This window comes from Lemur catta, chromosome 18, assembly GCF_020740605.2.
Source record: "Lemur catta isolate mLemCat1 chromosome 18, mLemCat1.pri, whole genome shotgun sequence".
Classification (NCBI taxonomy): domain Eukaryota; kingdom Metazoa; phylum Chordata; class Mammalia; order Primates; family Lemuridae; genus Lemur; species Lemur catta.
In genome coordinates this window covers 8,282,288-8,303,777 of record NC_059145.1, presented here as the reverse complement: position 1 = coordinate 8,303,777, position 21,490 = coordinate 8,282,288, and the positions used below count along the sequence as shown (strand labels likewise).

At 46.6% G+C, this 21,490-nt stretch overlaps 2 protein-coding genes across 4 annotated transcripts in view; both read right to left on the bottom strand.

Moving 5' to 3' along the window:
• Positions 1–452: 452 nt before the first annotated feature.
• GHRL (ghrelin and obestatin prepropeptide) lies at positions 453–8,387 on the bottom strand. Of its 2 annotated transcripts, XM_045529731.1 has the most exons (6): positions 7,242–8,387; positions 5,732–5,865; positions 5,077–5,213; positions 4,753–4,869; positions 1,406–1,514; positions 453–606 (listed from the first exon to the last, which is right to left on the bottom strand). In XM_045529731.1, exons 3-6 carry the CDS (start codon positions 5,182–5,184, stop codon positions 587–589), a joined length of 354 nt encoding a protein of 117 aa, XP_045385687.1. In that variant the 5' UTR covers positions 5,185–5,213; positions 5,732–5,865; positions 7,242–8,387; the 3' UTR covers positions 453–586. The 2 variants fall into 2 exon arrangements, with proteins under 2 accessions (XP_045385687.1, XP_045385688.1); XM_045529732.1 differs by lacking the exon at positions 7,242–8,387 and having other exon boundaries at positions 5,732–6,642.
• An 8,714-nt stretch (positions 8,388–17,101) lies between these two features.
• The window catches only part of SEC13 (SEC13 homolog, nuclear pore and COPII coat complex component), a 21,056-nt gene continuing 16,667 nt past the window's right edge, over positions 17,102–21,490 (bottom strand). For both annotated transcript variants that reach the window (XM_045529725.1, XM_045529726.1), the window contains 3 exons: positions 21,240–21,363; positions 19,841–19,987; positions 17,102–17,559 (listed from right to left, as the gene is read on the bottom strand). In XM_045529725.1, coding sequence (XP_045385681.1) covers positions 17,446–17,559; positions 19,841–19,987; positions 21,240–21,363 — 385 coding nt within the window. In that variant the 3' untranslated portion in view covers positions 17,102–17,445. The remainder of the gene's footprint in view (positions 17,560–19,840; positions 19,988–21,239; positions 21,364–21,490) is intronic.

The window sequence follows — 21,490 nt, the reverse complement described above, 5'->3', positions numbered from 1 at the left end:
TTATTTTTTGGCATTCCCTTCTTCCTCTTGTTGATCTTGAGTGGATACTGGCTCTGATAATGTCACCTGGAGTTTCTTTGTCCACATAGCCCTTGCTGGTTGTTAGTGAACTCTCAATGCAGCCTTGCACTCAGGAAGCTGATATTTAAAGGAACTGTGTCTTTGTTCTTCCTCTCTTCCCGCTTCCCTCTTTCCCCACTTTCTCTCTTCCTCTTCCTCCTTAAGAAACCTGTTGTACATCCAATACAATACATGCATGAAATAGTTACTCTGCTTGAATGAGTCGGTTCACTTTGGTTTTCTAAGCATGAATTCCTGCCTTGCTCCATGTCTCTTCCCATTGACCATAGACCAAGAATTGTTTTATTTTGGGGGTGTTTTGGATTTTTTTTCAAGTGAAATGTGAAATTTTCCTTTTTGGTTAAATAAATTCCCATTTTGAGAATTCGGCATACAGTTTGAACATTTATTCACCTCCTGAGCTAGTACAGTAGTACTGGGAGTTGTTGCAGAAGCAATCTAAAAGCCAGATGAGAGCTTCCAAGCCTGGGAGGACAACAGGGAGGTGAGCCAGTCTTGTAGGTGATCATCTGTCAGCGGGGGCCTCTGAAAAGCAAGAGGTCAAGTCAGTTCTGGGTCCACCATCCTGCCAGTGCCATCAAAGATGGCTTTGCTTCCACAATGGTGACTTTGGAGGTGCCAGGTTGTAATGGGGGTGGGGGGCAGGTGGGGGGGAAAGCATTGGCCTTGGAGCCAGAGAGTGGACTGTTGTGACCTTGGGCAAGGCACAGCAGAGCTCTTGTTTCCTTGTCTGCGCAGGAGGCTGGGTGCTGCCCCCAGCTACCCCAGGGTTGAGGGGTGGAGTGGGTCTCCATGTTAGCGAGGACAGTGCTTTGCAGGTTGTAGTGTGAGCTTCCAAGAGGCAGGTATTTCTGTCACCTCAATCAGGAACAAGCTGGGTGGTTTTATTTCATTTCATTTTTTTTTTTTTCAAGACAGAGGGCATTCAAAACAAAACCAAAAATCTTTTGTTTAACCAACTGTGGAGCCTGTTCTGAATGCTATTGTGGCAATGATTCCTTTTGTTTGTGGTGTAAAGTTATACATTAAAGGTGTTTTAACACCAATGATTTTATACACACAATAGTGTTAGCTCCGTTTTACAGTTATGAAAATTGGGGTTCAGCTGGGTCTGAAAGCTAGTTAATAGGCTAGGTTTTGGAACCTAGTGTCCTTTGAATACAGAGACTTTATGCTCACCGATACCAGCTCCACCCTTCTCCTACAGATATCTGGGAAAGAGGAATTAGAAGCTCTTTTTTAGAGGCAGGGGTTGGGGAAAAAAATTGCCCATGTTTGAGACTCCCAAGGAAACTGAATTAACCCAACCCAGGCAAGGACTTACCTTTGGCCTCTTCCCACAGGATGTCCTGAAGAAACTTCCCCAGGGCCTGGCTGTGCTGCTGGTACTGAGCCCCCGATAGCTTGATTCCAACATCAAAGGGGGCGTTGAACTAGGAGGTGGGACAGGAAGGACCCAAGAGGTGTCAGACATCACACACCCGTATCACAAAGGAGGTTCTGGGCTCTCCCACTCTCTCCTCAAAGGAGTAGGGTCCCACTGAGTGACAGTCCCAATCTCAGCCAGGTGTTACTCTGCCTTCTTAGGCCCATGTCTTACCTCCTGTCTCACTATTTTTTTTTTTTTTTTTGAGATAGAGTCTTGTTGTGTTGCCCAGGCCGGAGTGAAGTGGCATGAACTCCTGGGCTCAAGTGATCCGCCCGCCTTGGCCTTTCAAAGTGCTGAGAGTGCAGGCGTAAGGCACCGTGCCCAGCCCCTCTCACCATCTCTAGGATGCACCCACCTTGCGGTCTCATTCCTTGTATCCTAGCCTCAGCCCTTAGGGGATTGCTAATAAAAGCTGTAGGGTGCCCTAGTACAAGTTTTTTCTCCCTTGTAGTTTTGAAGACAAAGGGTGGAATCACCAATGGTAGCAGGCCCTGGCAGGGAGGTTTTTGGGGGGGGTGGCTCTGCGTGGCATGCAGAGCAGTGGCCTGTGGCCGTTTCTCCCCGTCCTCTGCCCCCTGCCTCTTTTTACTTTTTTGTTTTTCCTCTCCCCTTTCTCCTTTTCTAGGTATTTTTCCTCTTACATGCTTAGGCCTTTCCTCGTTCTGTGGAAAATCAAAAGGACGCTGACTTTTTCCCGGGAAGATGCTCTGGGCCAAGTCCTTTCTTGCTGTGCCTGTTTCTTCCCTCCTACAGGGAGCGCCTGTCTGTCCTGCTCTCCAGGCATCCTCTGAGGTGGTTTATTGGAGCGCAGAGTTTTGGGTCAACGGGGAGAGCTCTGTTTGCTGCCCCGTCGCAGGTTTTTCCCTCCCCGAGAGCAGAGACATCTGTTTTGCCAGTGGCACGTCGGTGCCTGGCTGTGTTGGTCACTGAGAGGTCTGAAGGAGCCAGCGAAGGAATCTTAGTGCTGGAGGGGAGCTCTAGGTCGGCTGGTCCTCACAGCAGAAGCCCAGGGACTTGGTGGCCAAGGACTGAATCCACCCAGCCTGGCCCCTTTCAGTCCCCTCGGCGCCTCCCCACGATTCCCATCGTACAGGTGAGGAAACACCTCGATGACAGATAGCTGCTCGCTCCCTTTTTACAGTTTGCTCCCTGCCCTCATCTCCACTATGAAGGTGGAGTGTGGTGGGGAGTGACAGGCTTGGTCACTTTAGGGAACTTGGAGCCTCCGATTGCTGCCTGAAGTAAGTACACGTTTTTCTTCTTCCACCCCTGCGGTTAGTGCCGTGGTCGGATCGCCTGACAGACGCCGGTGGCGGGCGCAGCGAGAGCGCCTCGGGAACCTGCCGGCGGGTCTGCGCCGCGGGCTAGTGAGAGGCAGCGTGGGGACAGCTGGACGGGAGACGGGACTTGGTCTCACAAGTCTTCTGCTCTGAAACTCGATTTTGGGGGAAAGCGTTTGGAGGGAAGTGGAGGGCCTGGAATAAGAGAGGGGGAGCCCTAGGAGGGGAGGGTTTTGGTAGCTACCTCACCCGTCTCCGGCAGCCCCGGCACCTCCCAGGCGTTTCAGGTGCCTGCTTCTAGTTGGCGCGGTGTGGGTCATCTCTTCCAAGGCTAGCTGGCATGGACACTGGAAGCTTCCCGTTACCCCAGCCCTGTCTTGCATCGTCAGCCACCAGGACCGCCCCATCTGGGCTAGCGCGGAGCCCGTCTGGCCCAGCGCGGTAGCTGGCAATCCCACCAAGACGGTGCCTGCTGTAGGTGTGAAGATTTGCAGCCCATGGCCGGGCGCGGTGGCGCACGCCTGTAATCCTAGCACTTTGGGAGGCCGAGGCGGGCGGATCACTCGAGGTCAGGAGTTCAAGACCAGCCTGAGCAAGAGCGAGACCCCGTCTCTACTGAAAATAGAAAGAAATTATCTGGCCAACTAAAATATATATAGAAAAAATTAGCCGGGCATGGTGGCACATGCCTGTAGTCCCAGCTACTCGGGAGGCTGAGGCAGGAGGATCGCTTGAGCCCAGGAGTTTGAGGTTGCTGTGAGCTAGGCTGATGCCATGGCACTCACTCTAGCCAGGGTGACAGAGTGGGACTCTGCCTCAAAAAAAAAAAAAAAAAAAGATTTGCAGGCCGTTCAGATGGTACCTAGTGAGTTGAGGGGAGGAAGGGTCTGAGAAGACTTTTAGGCTCTGGTGAGTGTCGGCGGGCAGGGCGCTGGGGAGCTTGAGGTTGGCATTCATCCTTGACCAGAGGAGAGGCCAGTAAATAGGTACAGGGAAGCCAAGGTGGGACACACTTTAGCTGTTTCTCAGGGAGGAAGAGACCACTCCTGGGCCACCGTGCACTCTGCTCACCAGACCGGTGAGGAGGAGGAGAGGGCTTGGGGCTCGAGTCAGCCCTGACATGGTGTCCATCTCTGCCACACACTCACTGGCTGTGGTACCTCGGGCAAGTGAGCTCACCTCTCAACTTCTGTTCCTTGTCTATAAAATGGTAATAATATCATCAGCCCTGCTTACCTCACAGGTTGTTGTAGAGATTATGTGATACGCAGTAAGGGTGGAATGGTTATAGCTGCAATCGTTATACGCAAGCAAAGCTTATAGTAATTGCCATTATTAGGTACTAGCCCAGGAGACTCCTGGTTTAGCTGTACAAAAATATCACCTGTAGAAACTGTCCCCTAAACCACAGCCAACCTTTCAGGAAGGTCACATGGACAACCCTGTAAGATACCTTTACTTCCTCCTCCCAATCCTTGAGTTATCTCTAAAGTTTCTCCTTGCCCCATGCAAGATTTGTCAGAGCAAAAATCAGTCTGATCTGCCCCCTCCTTGTCCACAGAGGGCGGTGAGCGCTGGCGGCAGCTCACCAGGCCAGGGTTCCGTCTCAAAGCACTGACGCCCCTGAGTAAAACAAAGTTTTCTGCGGAGAAACATCTTCAATCTCTGGCTGTTTATTCCTGGATGTCTTTGTTGCTGCTCCCTTTGAAATCACCTAGAGTCTGCTAGCGCCCTCTCTCCTCAGCCCACGGCTCCTGCACCCCATTCTGTTGAGGCAGAGTTAATTCTCCCAGTTTTCTCTTAATGGGCAAAACAGCCCAGAGCTCAGCTATTTCAGTGCTATTTTATAACCTTGAGTAGCTTGTAGATGGGTTCTTGTTCATAGCCATCTCCCTGCCCTCCTCCTCCCAGTACCTCATTCCTTTAACTGCCCCAAAAGCATAAAATCGCAGAGATACTGACCCGGATTTCCAGTTCATCCTCTGCCCCTTCAGCCTGGCTTCCGTCTTCTGGGCGGAGCCAGCCTTCTAGAGCTCGGGGCTGCAGTTTGGCTGGTGGCTTCCTGGACTCCTTTCTCTGCTGGAAAGGGAAGATACTGTCTTTAGGACCCTAACCCCCCATATCCTTCTAGAAACAGTGAGGTCAGACCCAGAGTCCCCCTTTGTGCTCTAGGAGAAGGCTGAAGCCCAGAGAGGTTGAGCCACTGTCACATAGATGGTTGCTAAGTGGCAGGGCTGGACCAAGATACCCCAGTAGTACGTACGGTTTTGTGGGGAGAGGTCTCACCTGGATCTTCTGATGTTCGGGGCTCAGGAAGCTCGAGCCTGCTGTGGCTATGTCTACCCAGAGCACACTGAGGAGCAGTAGGCTGCAGATGGTCCCCAGGGAGAGCATGGCTGCAAGTGGGTTGGGGACAGATGGGCCTGGGGGAGAGAAGGTCTCCAGGCAGCATGCCTCAGTCTCTCAATTTGCCTCAGAATTCGCTGGGTAGAAGCCCAGCAGACAGGGTGAGGAGGGTCGACCTGGGTCATGACTGCTGAGCACGACCCCTTCTCCATTGTGGAAGAGAATTGAAGGAGGTGTGTTCTGTCTTTGCCAAGGCCATTCAGGGCAGAATGCTTGGCAGTAGGACTTGATGTGGTGGGGGGTTGGAGTATCCACCCCAGTGTCATTTGCCCAGGCCCCGAGGAGCTTGTGCCAAGTTCTTAAACATGGGATGATGGAGCTGAACTAGCAAGGTCCTTTGGGGACATGGGGTATTGGGACCAGCTCCTAAGCCAAGCTTTGTCTCTGAGCAGCCTGGGGAACCTAGGTTGTCCAGCATCCCCTTTGTTCAGATGGGCCTGCTGAGACCCAGAAAAGTTAAATGAATGGCCAGCAGTCACACAGTAAGTTAAACCCGTGAGGAAACGCACATGCAAAGAGTAGAGAGAGTGCCTACCTGGGATTCCTGGCAGAGTTGGTGCCTGGGGGATGTCTGGTCCTTATATAGGAAGCCTGGTGTTTGTTTTAAACCAGCAGCTCCATCTCAGAGGTGGCCTCGCTTCTGTGGCGCTGATGTGCATTCCTTGGGAACTAGAAATGTTCAAGAGTGGAGGTCAAATGCCCTGAGAGATTGCTGGGTTGGCTTGGGATGATGCATCTGCTCCAGGTGTCCCTGGACGACAGTGTAGGGCAGTGCCCCAAGTGGGCATGGCCCTGGTTTAGGAGGGAGGGAGGAGAGTGGGTCTGGGTCTGGCTTTGCTGCCATGTGATCTCAGCTTACTCCCCCTTTTCTCCCTCGTTAAAATGAGGTTATTGTCACTAGGTGGTCTCCACGACCTTTCCAGTCCTGGTGCTCCATTGTTTTCTGTGGACTGGTGCTGGTCTGGCTTCCACAAACCTCTGGAGCACACTGGGAGCCGGGTTCATGTGGTTCTCCCACCTCCCCAGGGAGGAAGGTCCCGTTTCACAGATGAGGAACTTGCGGGAGGTGTGGTAGCACGTGCTGCTAACTGTCCTCTCCAAGGAACAAGTGTGGGGATAATTTCAACCAGTGGCTAAACTTCAGTCACTTCTTTTGGGTGCTGGACGACTCTGCTTGGCCTGGTGTTTCTTACCCCAGTGGCTTGGCTCGCTTCCCCCGGCAGGTTTTGGTCCCTAGTTTAATGGATGCCTGTTCTGAGAGGGAAGCAGATCGGACCTGGAGGCAGATCCGGGCCTAGTACTGGCACAGTTTTCGCCAGTTGATTGGCTTTAGGCAGATCACTAATCATCCCCCTTGCTTCAGAGTCTGCCTCTCAGAGGGCAAATGAAGTGATGGGTATAAAAATTCTTCATAACCTGCAGATGAAGCTATTTTATACCAAGCCCACAGGACTTGCAAGAATGTACCACGGCAATTGCCTCGAGTTCCTGTAGCCTCAGGAATTCTTTACTTCCTGGAGTACTTCATTTAGTTAGATGCCCAGGCAGTGACTCCTGAGGGCCAAATGAGGTGTGTGAGCAGGAGTCCTAGCAGTTGAGAGGAGGAACGTACTTCAGGGTGGGGCTTGGGGCTGGGATGCTAGAAAAGGCTCCGTGAAAGAGGCAGGTGGGGGACTTGGGGCAGGGCCGTGAAGGGAGCGCGTCATAGCAAGCAGAGTGGTGTGAGTGCGAGGCTGGGTGGCTTGGAGGAGGGTGGCAATGGGGAGGTCATAGCAAAAGGGCTTAGAAGGTGGTCTGGGTCAGGTTATGTTGGCCTAAGAAGTTTGGGTTTTATCTGTAGGAGGGAGGCCCCTGAAGATTCTTGAACAGAGGAGAGACAGGCCAGAGAATTAATGAAAGAGTTGAGAAGACTTTTAAGCCCTGGGAGGCTGAACGCTTTATTTTATTGGAAGGAAAACTGAACTCCAATAGGGCCACACTTTCCCCAGAGCCACACAGCCATCAGGGGTGATGCTTGGACTTCACCCCAGTCTCTTGACTCCTACCTAGTACGGTGTTCTTTCTGAGATGCCATCTGCCTCCACAATGAACATGGCGTTCCAGGAACATCAGTCTGCTCTGAGCGAGATGGAGCTGGGGCAGGATAGCCAGATGGGAAGATACGAAGCAGTAGAACAGCTGATGGCCAAATGACCACCCTAACTTAAAGACCAACTTCAGGGGGGACTGGATCCTCAGAGAAGCTCCTGGGACAGTGGAGGCACACGCTGGGCTGGACTGAATCCTTCAACAGACAGTGGGGGACTAAATACCTCCAGTTGAAAGTTAACCTCATCACCAGCCCACTGTGGTGGCTGAAACGCCACATTTAGCCCCAGCAGAATGTGAATGTGTCACCAGGAGGCCTTCACAGCCCTTTTGCCACCTGAGCACAGACCCGCTTTGGCCCTGGGACCCAAAGGGGCTGAAGGTGGTAAGGGTGGAGAAAAAACTGGAACCCTTGGTGTGGAGTTGCAACTTTTTCAGAGCCACCAATTTCCCCTGCCCAAAAAACACCCCAAAATAGAAAAACCCCAACTACGGTAGCCAGGCAGCTACTGAGACATGAAGCCTCCCAGGGGCCTCTGGAGGCCGGAGCAGCCCGTGTTGATCTTAGATAACACCACCAGCAAGTAAACACCCACGCTGGCTGTTATCTTTGGGGAACAGAAATGTCACCTGGGAGTTGGAAACCCCCCTAACCACATACCACAGAGTCAAAGGAGGGAGATCTGATGGACATGGAACCGTTGAGGGAGGAGGCGCCAGCAAGTACCTCGCTGCCCACTCGGAGTTGTGGAAGGCGGCTGGTGCGGGCTGGGAAACACAAGCAAATCCGAACCAAGAAGAGTTTCGAAGACCAGTGACTGGGGAAAGGACTGGCTTACTCTCCTCCTCATTCCTTTCACGTCTCAATAAGAACCAGGACGAGTTTGGAATTCTCCGAGGGTGGGGGATGAAACCCTGTCTTCCTCCTCCTTGGGACTTCGTTGGGGCTCAGTGAGCAGGTCTCCCCATTGCTTGTTGGCCGGCAGACTTTCTTCTAGTTGCTGGTCTCTTAAGGGCCTGCCTCAGTGAATGGAAAAGAATGACTCATTAGTGAATTAACTGCTGTAGGTAAATGGTATCTGAGAACAAATTCGCTTTATACACTTTTCATTATAATTTCATTTGTAGTGATAATTTGTTGGTTTAGCAAGCACTTTTTTCATCAATTTGGCTAAACTTCAGTCTGAGAAAGATTCTGGGGTTGTAGAAAGAGGTTTTATTCTTTGAGAGAGGGCTTTTTAGTGGGGTTTCTTTTTTCTCCTAGTTTTGGCTTCCGTAGCTTCCAGATCAGCATTTTCGAGTAGAAATGTACAAGCATACCTTGTAGATGTTGTGGGTTCGATTCCAGATACCACGATAGAACAAATATTGCCATAAAGTGAGTCACGAATTTTTTGGTTTCCCAGTGTAGATAAAAGTTATGTTTATATTATACTGTGGTCTACTGAGTGTGCAATAGCATTTTATTTTTTAAAAAACAGATACCTTTAATTTTAAAACTACTTTATTGCTAAAAAATGCTAATGATCATCTAAGCCTTCAGTGAGTCATAATCTTTTTTTTTTTTTTTTTTTGAGACAGAGTCTCGCTCTGTTGCCCGGGCTAGAGTGAGTGCCATGGCGTCAGCCTAGCTCACAGAAACCTCAAACTCCTGGGCTTAAACGATCCTCCTGCCTCAGCCTCCCGAGTAGCTGGGACTACAGGCATGCGCCACCATGCCCGGCTAATTTTTTCTATATATGTTTTTTAGTTGGTCAGATAATTTCTTTCTATTTTTAGTAGAGATGGGGTCTCACTCTTGCTCAGGCTGGTCTCGAACTCCTGAGCTCAAACAATCCACCCGCCTCGGCCTCCCAGAGTGCTAGGATTACAGGCGTGAGCCACCGCGCCCGGCCTAGTGAGTCATAATCTTTTCTGGGGGTGCAGGGCTTTTCCTCAATGTCGATGGCTGCTGACTAATCAGGGTGGTGGATGCTGATGGTTGGGGTGGCTGCAGCAATTTCTTAAAATAGGACAACAATATTGCTAGATATGCAGGTTCAAAAGAAAAGAAAATGAAGTTTGCCACATTGATTGACTTCCTTTCGTGAAAGATTTCTCTGTAGCGTGCAATGATGTTTGATTGCATTGTACCCACAGCATTTCTTTCGAAATGGGAGTCAGTCCTCTTAAACCCTGCCACTGCTGAATCAACTAGGTTTATGTAATATTCTAAATCCTTTGTTGTCATTTCAACAATATTCACAGCACCTTCACCAGCAGTAGGTTTCATCTCAAGAAACCACTTTCTTTGCTCATCCATAAGAAGCAACTCCTCATCGTTAAAGTTTTATCATGAGATTGCGGCAATTCAGGCATATGTTCAGGTTCCACTTCCGATTCTAGTTCTCTTGCTGTTTCTACCACATCTGCAGTTACTTCTTCTACTGAAGTTTTGAAGTCCTCTAAGTCATCCATGAGGGTTGGAATCAACTTCTCCCAAATTACTGCTAATGTTGATATTTTGACTTCCTCTCATGAATCACCAGTGTTCTTAATGGCATATAGAATGGTGAATCCTTTCCAGAAGGTTTTTGATTTACTTTGCCCAGATCCATCAGAGGAATAACTATCTGTGGCAGTTATAAATGAAAAGTATTTCTGAAATATGACTTGAAAGTCAAAATTATTCTTTGATCTGTGGGCTGCAGAATGGATGTTGTGTCAGCAGGCGTGAAAACAACATTAATCTCCTTGTACATCTCCATCAGAGCTCCTGAATAGGTGACTAGGTGTGCTGTCAATGAGCAGTAATATTTGGAAAGGATTCTTTTTTTCCGAGGAGTAGGTCTCAAAAGTGGGTTTAAAATATTCAGTAAACCATGCTGTAAACAGATGTACTGTCATCCAGGCTTTCTTGTTTCATTTATAGAGCACAGAGTAGATTTAGCATCATATTAAAGGGCCCTAGATTTTCAGAATGGTAAATGAGCATTGGCTTCAACTTAAAGTCACCAGCTGCATTAACCCCTAATAAGAGAGTCAGCCTGACCTTTGAAACTTTGAAGCCAGGCATTGACTTCTCCTCTTTAGCAATGAAAGTCCTAGATGTCATCTTCTTTCAGTAGAAGGCTGTTTCATCTACATTGAAAATCTATTTAGGCCGGACATGGTGGCTCACACCTATAACCCTAGCACTCTGGGAGGCCAAGGCGGAAGGATCGCTCAAGGTCAGGAGTTCGATACCAGCCTGAGCAAGAGCGAGACCCTGTCTCTACTAAAACATAGAAAGAAATTAACCAGACAACTAAAAATATATAGAAAAAATTAGCCGGGCATGGTGGCACATGCCTGTAGTCCCAGCTACTCGGGAGGCTGAGGCAGAAGGATTGCTTGAGCCCAGGAGTTTGAGGTTGCTGTGAGCTAGGCTGACGCCACAGCACTCTACCTGGGCAACAGAGTGAGACTCTGTCTCAAAAAAAAAAAAAAAAAAAAATCTATTTAGTGTGTAGCCACCCTCATCAGTGTTCTTAGCTAGCCCTTCTGGATAACTTCCTGCACCTGCTCCATCAGTACCTGTTGCTTCACCTTGCATGTTTATGTTGTGGAGACAGCTTCTTCCCTTAAACCTCATGAATCAACCTCTGCTAGCTTTAAACGTTTTTTCTGCAGCTTCCACATCTCTCTCAACCTTCATGGAATTGAAGAGTGAAGACCTTGCTCTGGTTTTGGCTTAAGGGAATGCTGTGGCTAGTTTGATCTTCTATCCAGACCACTCAGACTTATTCCATGTCGGCAATAAGGCTGTTTCACTTTCTTGTAATTCATATATATGTCACTGGAGTAGAACTTTCCCTTTAAGAACTTTTTCTCTGCATTCACAATTTGGCTAACTGTTTGGCATTAGAGGCCTAGCTTTTGACCTATGTAGGCTGTCGACATGCCTTCTTCACTAAGCTTCATCATTTCTAGCTTTTGATTTAAAAAGAGAGATGTGCAACTCTTCCTTTCACTTGAACAGAGGCCATTGTAGGGCTATTAATTGCCTAATTTGAATATTGTGTCTGAGGGAATAGGGAGGCCAGAGGAGAAGGAGAGAGATGGGGGGACAGCTGGTTGGTGGAGCAGTCAGCACATATATTTGTTGATTAAGTTTGACATCTCATATTGACGTGGTTTGTAGTGCCCCAAAACCATTACAATAGTGATGTCAAAGATCATTGATCACAGATCACCATAACAGATGTAATAATAATGAAAAAGGTTGAAATACTGCAGGAATTACCAAAATGTGATGCAGACACAAAGTGAGCACGTGCTGTTGGAAAAATGGTGCTGACAGATTTGTTCAATGCAAGGTTGCCACAAACCTTCAATTTGTAAAAAATGCAATATCTGCAAAGTGCAGTAAAGTGAAACGTAATAAAACGAGGTATGCCTGTTATGCTAGTCTGAAATAAGATCCTCATGTAATTTAAAATTTTCTAAGAGCCACATTAAAAAATACAAAAAGAAACACGTGAAAGCAATTTTAATACTATATTTAACCCAGCATATCTGAAATACCATCAGTTTAGCATGTAATTGATAAACTGAGATATTTGACATTTTAAAAAATAGTTTTTGAAGCCCAGTGTGTATTTTATTCTTATAGTACATTTCAATTTGGATGAGCCATATTTCAAATGCTCAGTAGCTCCATGCGGTTCATGGCTACTGCACTGGACAGTCCCGTTCTAGATAGTCATGGGCGTCACTCTTAAATCTTCCCTAACCGTAGCCCTGTGCTCTCCCATCCCTCCTCCTGTCCATGCCAAGCAGCTCCCACTGGGGCTTCCCTAGCCTCGTGCCATCTTGCAACAATTTGCCTCTTTCCTATCTTCAATTTGTCCTTCTCTCTAACAGCTTCTGCTCTCAGCCTTAAAACACGCCCAAGTCCCTGATCCTGGAAAAGTCTACTGTGCACCTGTCCCACCTTCCCCTCACATTCCCATCGCCAAGCTTAGTTTCCTTCCCCTTTCTCTGTGTCATCTTTACTGTGTACTGGTCCCTCAAAGCTCTTTGACTCAACCCTCATTTCCATCACTGTACTGAAACTGTTCTCACAGAGTTGCTGATAATCCAGCCTTTTAGTCTAGGGCCCACTAAGAGCCATAGGATCTGAGTTGGGTGAGGCCTTTAGTGCCACCCAGTCTCAATTGCTGGGTACAGACCTGTGTTGGGTTGCACTGGATTCATGGGGAAAGCTGTTACAAGAACGCAGAGTTTTAAGGCCTCATCCTCAGATTGTGATCTAGTAGGTCTAGAGTGGGTCCCCAGAATCTGTGTTTTGACAAGTATCTCAGGTAGTTCTTTCCCAATGATAAAATAATGCTTGTTCCCAGCAGAAAATTTGAACATAGGGAACTCACTCTCTGAATACTCCTGAATACCCCTCAGTTTCCACTAATGTTAGTATCCTATATGACCATAGATTTATCAAAACTAAGATACCAACATTGGCACATTACTATTAAACCCCAGACTTTACTTGTATATCACCAGTTTTCCATTGTCTCATCTGTTCTTTATTCCTTTTTTCCTCTTTTCATGCCCACTTTTAGATTTTTTTAAATATCATTTGTCTTCATTGGCTTATTAGCTATACTGTGTTTTATTGTTTTAGTGGTTGCTCTAGGTTTTATGAATACAACTTCAACATACTGCAGAATATCTTCAACAAATATGATACCCCTTCACATAAAGTGTAAGAACTTCACAACAGGCCAGGCGCGGTGGCTCACTATGCCTGTAATCCTAGCACTCTGGGAGGCTGAGGTGGGAGGATTGCTTGAGCCCAGGAGTTTGAGGTTGCTGTGAGCTAGGCTGACACCACGGCACTCTAGCCTGGGCAACAGAGCAAGACTCTGTTTAAAAAAAAAAAAAAAAAAACTTCACAACAGACTACTTTCATTTGATTTGCCCAATTCCATTCTTTGTGATTTTGTGACACATTTTATTTCTACTTAAGTTATAAGCCCCACAGTGCAGTTTATTTTTATTTTATTTCAGAGTATTATGGGTGTACAAATGTTTTGGTTATATGAATTGCTTTTGTACAGTTTGAGTCAAAGTTATAAGTGTGCCCATCATCCAGATAGTGTGCATTGTATCTGTTAGCAAAGTGCACTTTAAATAGTTGATATTTTTAGAGAGATTAAAGAAATGGAAAAAAAAGTCTTATATTTACTCAGATGTTTGCTATTTCTGGTGTTCCTTATTCCATGGTATAGATCCAGTTTTTCATCTGGTATTATTTTCTTTCTGCCTGAAGGAAACTTCCTTTGACATATCTTGTAATGCAGTTCTGCTGGTGATTAATTCTTTCAACTTTCATTTGAAAAAGTCTTTATTTTATCTTTCTTTTTTAAAAAACATTTTTAGTATGTATAGAATTCTAGGCTGACGGGTTTTTTTTTTTTTAATTCTTTCAGCACTTTAAAAATGTTAATTTTCTCATAGTATGCACAATTTCTGATGAGAAATTGGCTGCCATTCTTATATTTGTTCCTCTGTATGTAGTATGTCTCTTTTTCTCTGGCTGCTTTTATAATTTTTTTTAATTTCAGCAATTTTATTATGGTGTGTGTGTGTTTTAGTGTTTCTTCTGTTTGGGGCTCTCTGTCTTGGATCTGTATGGTTATACTTTTAATCCAATTTGGAAAAATTATGGCTGTTTTTTCAAGTATTTTTTGTCTTCCTCCCTTCTTCCCCTACACCCTGGGACTCAAACTCACATATTTTAGACTACTTGATATTGTCCCACAGGTCACAGTTGCTTGGTTCGTTTTTTCAGTGCCTTTTTCTCTGTGCTTCAGTTTGTATAGTTTCTATTGGTATGTCTTCAAAGTCACTGAACTTTTCTACTACAAGTGCCTAATCTCCTCTTACTCTTATCCAGGGTATCTTTCCTTTCAGATATTGAAGTTTTCATTTCTAAAAATTCCACTTGCAGCTTTAAAAAAATCTCTCATTTCGCTCATTATTTATTGTCCTTTATATTCTTAAGTATATTTATAATAGCTGTTTTCAAAGTCTTTATCTGCTAATCCCATGTTGTCTTCCATTTCTGGGTCTATTTTTTTTCTCTCCTGGTTATGAGTCTCATTTTCTTATTTCAATGCCTGCTTTGTGATTTTGGGTTTGTTGCTAGACATTGTAAATTCTGTGTTGTCAAATGCTGGATTTTGTTATATTCCTTTAAAGCATGTTCGATTCTGATCTGGCACAGCGTCAAAGTAACTTATATATCAGTTTGATCTTTTTGAGGCTTGCTTTTAAGGTCCAGATCAGCCTTTACTCTAGAGTTAATTTAAGATGTACTATTAAGGCATAATCTTTCTTAGGACTCTACCTAATTCCTTGTGTATTATGAAGTTGTTCCATTCTGGTTGTTGGGAACATGACTATTCCTACCCTTACGTGAGCTCCAGGAGTTGTCTGGTCCATTGGTTTCTGGCTATGTAGAGTTTCATCCTTCATAGATGCAGATTGGTACTTGGCCAAAGACTCCAGCAGACCCTTCTACAGTTCTCAGGAGCTTGCTCTGCCTGTGCAGCTTCCTCCCCTCTAGTACTCTGCCCCATAAGTTCTAGCTGCCTTGTTCTTTCTGAACTCCAATCTCCTCAACTCCATGAGACCACTAGACTCTGGAGTCTACCTCCCTACCCTTTGACCTGGGCAGTAATTTGGGGCATTTGTGCTGCCCATCTAATTTGTTTCCCTTTTCTCAAATACTGCCTCTTGTCCTATGTATGAAAGTAGTTGTTTCATGTATTTTACATGGTTTTCTAGTTGTTTACAGTGTGAGGGAAATTTTTATAAATCTTAGTCTTTCATGTGCAGAAGTGGAAGTCTCTACTTTGTGTTTTGAGTTCACTTTGAAATAAAAGCCTGTAAGTCTTCTATTAATCGTTTTGCCAGTTCTCACATTGGCTTGCTGAGTATTCAGAATAGATGAGTATTTGATGGCAATTTTTTGGCTTCCTGGCTTATAGGACCATAAAAACTCTCTTTTTTCTTTGCTCTGTGGATCTCAGAGAGGTATGGTGGCTACGAAGTCTTTGGTCCTACTCCATGTTCTAGGGCCTGAGTGACCACCTTAATGAAAATATTGTCTGTGGCTTTCTTTTGCTATCCTAGTTTTGTTTTTGTGAAAGGATTAAAAGGCACTGTGGCTGTTCCTGCAATCTTGCTCTAACCAGAACTCTCTAAACTTTAAAAACTTCCCTTATCTTACTTGGGCTTGGCAACTGCCTTGGAAGATTGACAACATGGTATTTCCACAGGACTAGCCTATTTTTTGGTAAATTTCAGGGATTCCTCTCACCTCAGGAATGGTTAATGTGTTACCACTCCAAGCCTAAACTGTTATGGTGGTAATTTTCATTTACCGTCCCCCTCCAATAATCCTAATTGATTCTAAGTTGTGTGAATTACAAATAGAGACATGGCCAAGAACTCACTGACCTGCCACCAACCCATGTGACATGGGACTAGTCCCCTCTCAGTATTCATTTGGTGACAGTAGCCAGCACTATAGAATGCCCAGGCCTGACCTTGAGGAGCACAGAGCTTATTAGGGAAGGCAGACGTACGTATGTGGCTAACCAGAATTTAGTACAGCCTGTGTACACTGAGAAGTGCATGCAAAGGTGCCTTCCTGGGCCTTTCTTTTCTCATCTGAATAACAAAGAAGGAAGCAAGCGAGCAGCAGTTTCCATATTGTTCTCTGAAGGCTTGGATTTTGTGGAATGACTTAGGAGGCTGAGTGGGCTGGGCCATGCATGGCTTCTCTTACTTCAACCAAAGCAGTTTAACTTTTATCCATTTTATGTAGTATGAGCAAAGATTTATTTCTAAAAAGGGTTTTGCTGCTGAAAAAGACAAGTAGGTACAATGAGGGTCCATACTGACCTGTGCACGTAGCTCCCTGAGGCGAGCGGCCTGCCCCTCTATCTGGTACGTTCATACAAAGGTTTGGTGTGAGCACCACCCTTGGAGTGTAGCTGAGGGGCCCCAACAGCCCCTCCCTGGTTCTGTAGTGGGAAGTACAGATTCTGGAGATGGATCAGGACGCAAACACGGGCCTTACCAAATCCTGGGCAGGGCTTCTGTGCCAGTTTCCTCATCAGTGAATCGGGGATATAGACCTAGACAGGCTTGTTATGTTGCTTAAATGAGTTAATGTTTGAAATATCCAGGTGTAGTGCCTGGCTCACAGCTGTCTCAGTAAGTGGCAGCTATTGTGACTTTTGGTTCAGGTGAGGGTTGCAGGGCCTCTGCTGAGAGATTCTTCCTGGTTCAGGGTCAGTTAGGACCAGAACTGTGGTCTCCCACAGCCCACCTTTTCCTGACAGGGTCAATAAACTGAATGAATAGGGCCCACTTTCTGGGCCAGCCTCCTAGCTATTAGTGTTCGGGTAATACTACCTTGCACTTGCATGGCATCCTGTGGGTGACCACGTGCGTTAGCTCATTTGAGTCTTACAACCATTGGGCAGACGTTATTAGTCTCATTCTACAGAAGAGGACGTGTAGCCACCGAGGCTAAGGAGCAGAGCCAGGGCTACAGTCCTCATCACTGAAGGCCAAGTCCAGAGCTCTTTTTAATGGTGTCTTTAGTATAAACCGAGTCACAAAGATGCTTACACAGTGACAGGCCAGCTGTGTAGGTAGGGTTTAGCCAGGCCAGCTTGGCTCTGCGCCTTGTGAATGTTGTTCTAGTACAATGACCAACGAGAGTCAAACAGCTTTTGGGGGTGGGTATGTGTGTGTGGTTAGGATATTGCAGCAAGAATTAAAATCAATATGACTTTATTTAATTACTTTGGAAACAAAACCCCCCCCAAATAATGCCTGCACCCAAAGGTACATAAAAATGGCCAAAAATATTTAAAATAATAGATTTGAAGATCACTTGTAGTTTCTTCTTTATAACATGAATGCTTTCAACTGGACAGTAAATTACAAACCATATCAAATCATGTTAAGGCAGATGATCAACCTGTGGTCGCACTTGTAACTACTGCTGGGAAAATAATCTTGTTGGAGTTGGGAGCTCTTCCCAGTTGTTCAGTCAGTTGCCCAGGAAGGGGCAGTCCTGGAGCTGGCGGGTGGGGGAGCCATGCCCCAACCATCTGGTCACTGCTCGTTCTGCTGGCCTTCTGTGACTGAAGCTGACACGGAGCCCTGGCCCTTGTTGACATCACTGATGCACACCCACTGCCCGTCAACCGACTCTTTCCACAGGGTCACCTGCAAGTCAGTGCACACACAGACTGTCACAGGTCTGCGCCCCCTTCCCTCCACTGTCCTCTTCTTACTGGGTCCCCTAAATGAGAGCAACACCCCTGTCAAGAACCACTGAGCACTTATCTTGGTTCTTCCACTGAAATCCCATCAAATGAAAGGAATAAAAAGTCACAAAGAAAAAAGGAGTAGGAATAACAGTAGCTGTGAATGATGATGTAAACAAGGGATGCTATTTTAACCAAGCTGATGACGCTGCAGTGAGAGGCAGTGTGGTCCCCGACCAGAGCATCGCATTATCACCTGGGAGCTTGTTACAACTGCAGATTCCTGGGCTCCGGACCAACTGATGCATAAGCCCTGAGGGTGGGGCTCGCAATCTGTGTTTTAACAAGTTAACACTAGAGTTTGAGAACCATGGTAGAGGAAGACAACATACCACTAAGTACACTGTTGCTACACTGAAGGAAGCTGTGGAAGAAATAGCTGAGAGCTGAAAAGGCCTGCCCCTGGAGAGTAAAAACTAGGAGACTGCATTAAAAAAAATCTAATAAAAACTACCTAAAGCTATGTACATGTATTAATTTGATAAAAAAAGAAAACGACTTTAATAACTGCTTTAGGGACAGACCTTATTCACTAAACACGCACTGTGTAGAATGCTCTGGGTCTGAAAACACACTAAGGGGTGCTATGGAGACAGCAGTAGGGTTGAGCTCCCTGTAGGAAACAGGCTTATCAAGAAGGAAAGAGTAGGAAAAGCCCGCAAGCACAGTGACAGCAGACTGGAACGCACAACCAGACGCAGGCTTGCTGCTTAGTCAAAACCACTGAAGGCCGAGGCAGTGGGTCCCTTGGTCTGTCCTGGATCCCATCAGACCTGGGTTCTAGTCCTGACTCTGGCACTCACTAAATAAAGGAGGTTGGATTAGTTGTCCTCTCCGGGGCATTCTAGCTCCAGAATTCTATAGCTTTGAGATGGAGCCTGCTAGGTATTTCTGGGACCACTTTAGATAAATGGGACCCTAGGCCAGACAAAAGTTGCCTACAGAGGGTCTCAAAGAGACATCTGCACACCCATGTTCACAGCAGCACTATCCACAATAGTTGGGAAGTAGAAGCGACCCAAGTGTTCATCGATGGCTGAACGGCTAAAATGTGGTCTGTACATGCAGTGGTGTATTAGCTTTAAGAAAGAAGGAAACTCTGACACATGGTACCATATGGATGAAAGTTGAGGACATTATGCTACGTGAAATGAGCCAGTCACAGAAGGACAATATTGTGTGATTTCACTTAGATGACGTACCTAGAATAATCAAATTCATAAACACAGACAGTAGAATGGTGGTTGCCAAGGGCTGTGGGGAGGGGAAATGGAGGGTTACTTAATGGGTACAGTTTCGTTTTGGAAGCTGAAAAGAGTTCTGGAGATTAGTTACGCAACAATGTGAATGTACTTAACACCACTGAACTGTATACTTAAAAATGGTCAAGATGATAAATTTTATGTATATTTTACCACAATTAAAAAAAAGGTGCCTGCAGAGAGGAAGAAGGAACAAGCCACTGCCATCTGCCCGGCTGAATTCTCCTGTGAGGCAGATGATCCCTAACTTCACAGGGTGGGTTCCACATGGAACAGTCACACCGGAAGTAAGTACATTTGCTCTGCTTCCGAGTGCGACTGGGTTAGGATCCTGCCAGCCCTCACTGCTCTTTTGCTACCCTGCCCTGTGTTGGTCTTTGTTTTACTAAGTTTTCCAGTGGCCACTTTGGCTCCACATCTCATCCTTCCTTTGTGTGGCTCATGGCACAGCAGTAAGAGGTAGGTACACAATGGGTACATAATAAATACCCATAAACTGTACTGATTTTTAAAAATATGCTTTTTAAGTGTTTTGGCAAAAAAACCCAACCTTCTCACTTTTGTTTATCATTTCTTTTTCTTACATACTTTTGTGGCAAAGCTAACTGAACATCCCCATGAAGATGAAGTGACCAAACGGTTAGGGTGACACATCTGACTGGCTCTGCCACCTAACAGCTTTGTGACCCCCATGCAAATCAAACTGCCTCTGTCAGCTTCTTTCCTCATCTGTGAAAGGGGAACATATTACCTCAGAGGGTTGTGAAATTTAATGATGTACTTAAGGGACATGCTCAAAATGCAGTCCTCACTAAGGTTCCTTCCGAGCCTGGGAGACGGGAACATCCTTGCGCTCTCTAGTGGGCAAGGTGGAGACCAGCAGAGCTCTGCCCACTACGCCACTGGAAATGGGTGTACCTTATTGTCTCCGCCGGAGACGGCCAGAATGTTGGCTGTGATGGACCAGCTCACATGCCACACGACGTCATTGAACTTGTGCAGCAATTTGGGGGACCACGTATTGCCCGAGGCATCATCACAGGTCCAAATAAACACACGACCATCCTAGGAAGACAGGTTAGAGTCAGGAGATGGGGGGCAGGAATCTTGCATTTATGATATCCTCCCAGCCTGGAGCCATATTGGACCTTTCTGTAGGAATAGGGCAGGCATTTAAAGCAAAGGGTGGCCAAGGACCTCTTTGTCCACAGCTTTGAAGACCAATTTCTAGCCCAGCACCTTTGCTTCTGTCCCTTCACCCTGACACAAGAGTCTCCCAGGTTCCTTTTCTCATCCTGGTTTCATATCCAGATCTGGACTTTGTCTGCATTGCTAACTCTCAATTTTCTCTGGAGTTTTCTTCTGCCTGGTGAGTCACTTTCCTCTCTGGCTGTCTGTACTTTCTCAAGTGAATGAGTACAGCTGTCTAAAAACCAAACTCAAGAAAATGAGAAGGGACAAAAAAGAAATCCCAAAGATCTCTCAAATTTAGAGCTAAACAAAACAGGCTCAAATGATGTAGGCCGGGCATGGTGGCTTATGCCTGTAATCTCAGCACTTTGGGAGGTTGAAGTGTGATGATCCTTTGAGGCCCGTTCAAGACCAGCCTAGGCAACTTAGCAAGACCTTGTCTCTACAAGAGATTAAAAAAAAAAAAAAATTAGCCAGCCGTGGAGGCGCATGCCTGTAGTCCCAGCCACTTGGGAGGCTGAAGTGGGAGGATCACTGAAGCCCAGGAGTTCAAGGTTACAGTGAGCTGTGATCGGGCTACTGCACGCTAGCCTGGGTAACAGAGGAAGACCTTGTCTCTTAGAAGGAAACAAAAAAGTAAAAGGCCTGGCTTCACTCTCTGTGGGGTGGTGGAAGTATACAATTAAAGGCTTGTCCTTGGTCTTAATTTACTTTTATGATCTGTCTGGGCAGGGTGGCTACGTAGATGAGTCCAAGGTCTTAGAATTTCCCATCCTGCCTGATCCTTGCTTGAGACCACTCTCAGAACTGCACCTGGGCACCTCCATCCCCCATTCACACAAGGGTCAGGAGGGAAAATCGGTCCTGAATTTGGCCCCACCCTTGGCATTGGTTCCAATGTAATCATTTTCTCTCAGTGGAGGCGGGTGACCTGTGGCTTCTGACCAAGACTTTGCTGAATGATGACCTGAATCCACATGTTCCTTCCTATCTCTGCATTGGTCCAAAGGTGCCTGTTGCTCTCCCTTTGCCTTCCATGAGGGTTTTCTACTAAGGAGACCATAAGGGCTGATGGTCCTTACTCAAGATTACACGGCATGGGATGCTCTCAGGGATCTGAGCTGACCTGGGAACAGCTGGCGATGGTGCTGGTGGGCAGGCCAATGGAGGGGGCCCAGGCCACGTCTCGGACCCAGTCACTGTGCGCTTCCAGCTTCTGCTCCTCCTTCCACTGGCCGTCCTCCTCCTCCCTAGCAGGGCAGACCAGAGGGAGAATCCAGCAGGCAGTGGCCCATGGGCCTTTCCCCCACCCTCATTCCTCCCCCAACCCACAGGCTCCCAGGGGTACAGAAGTGATTCCACCTTTCTGATTTCATT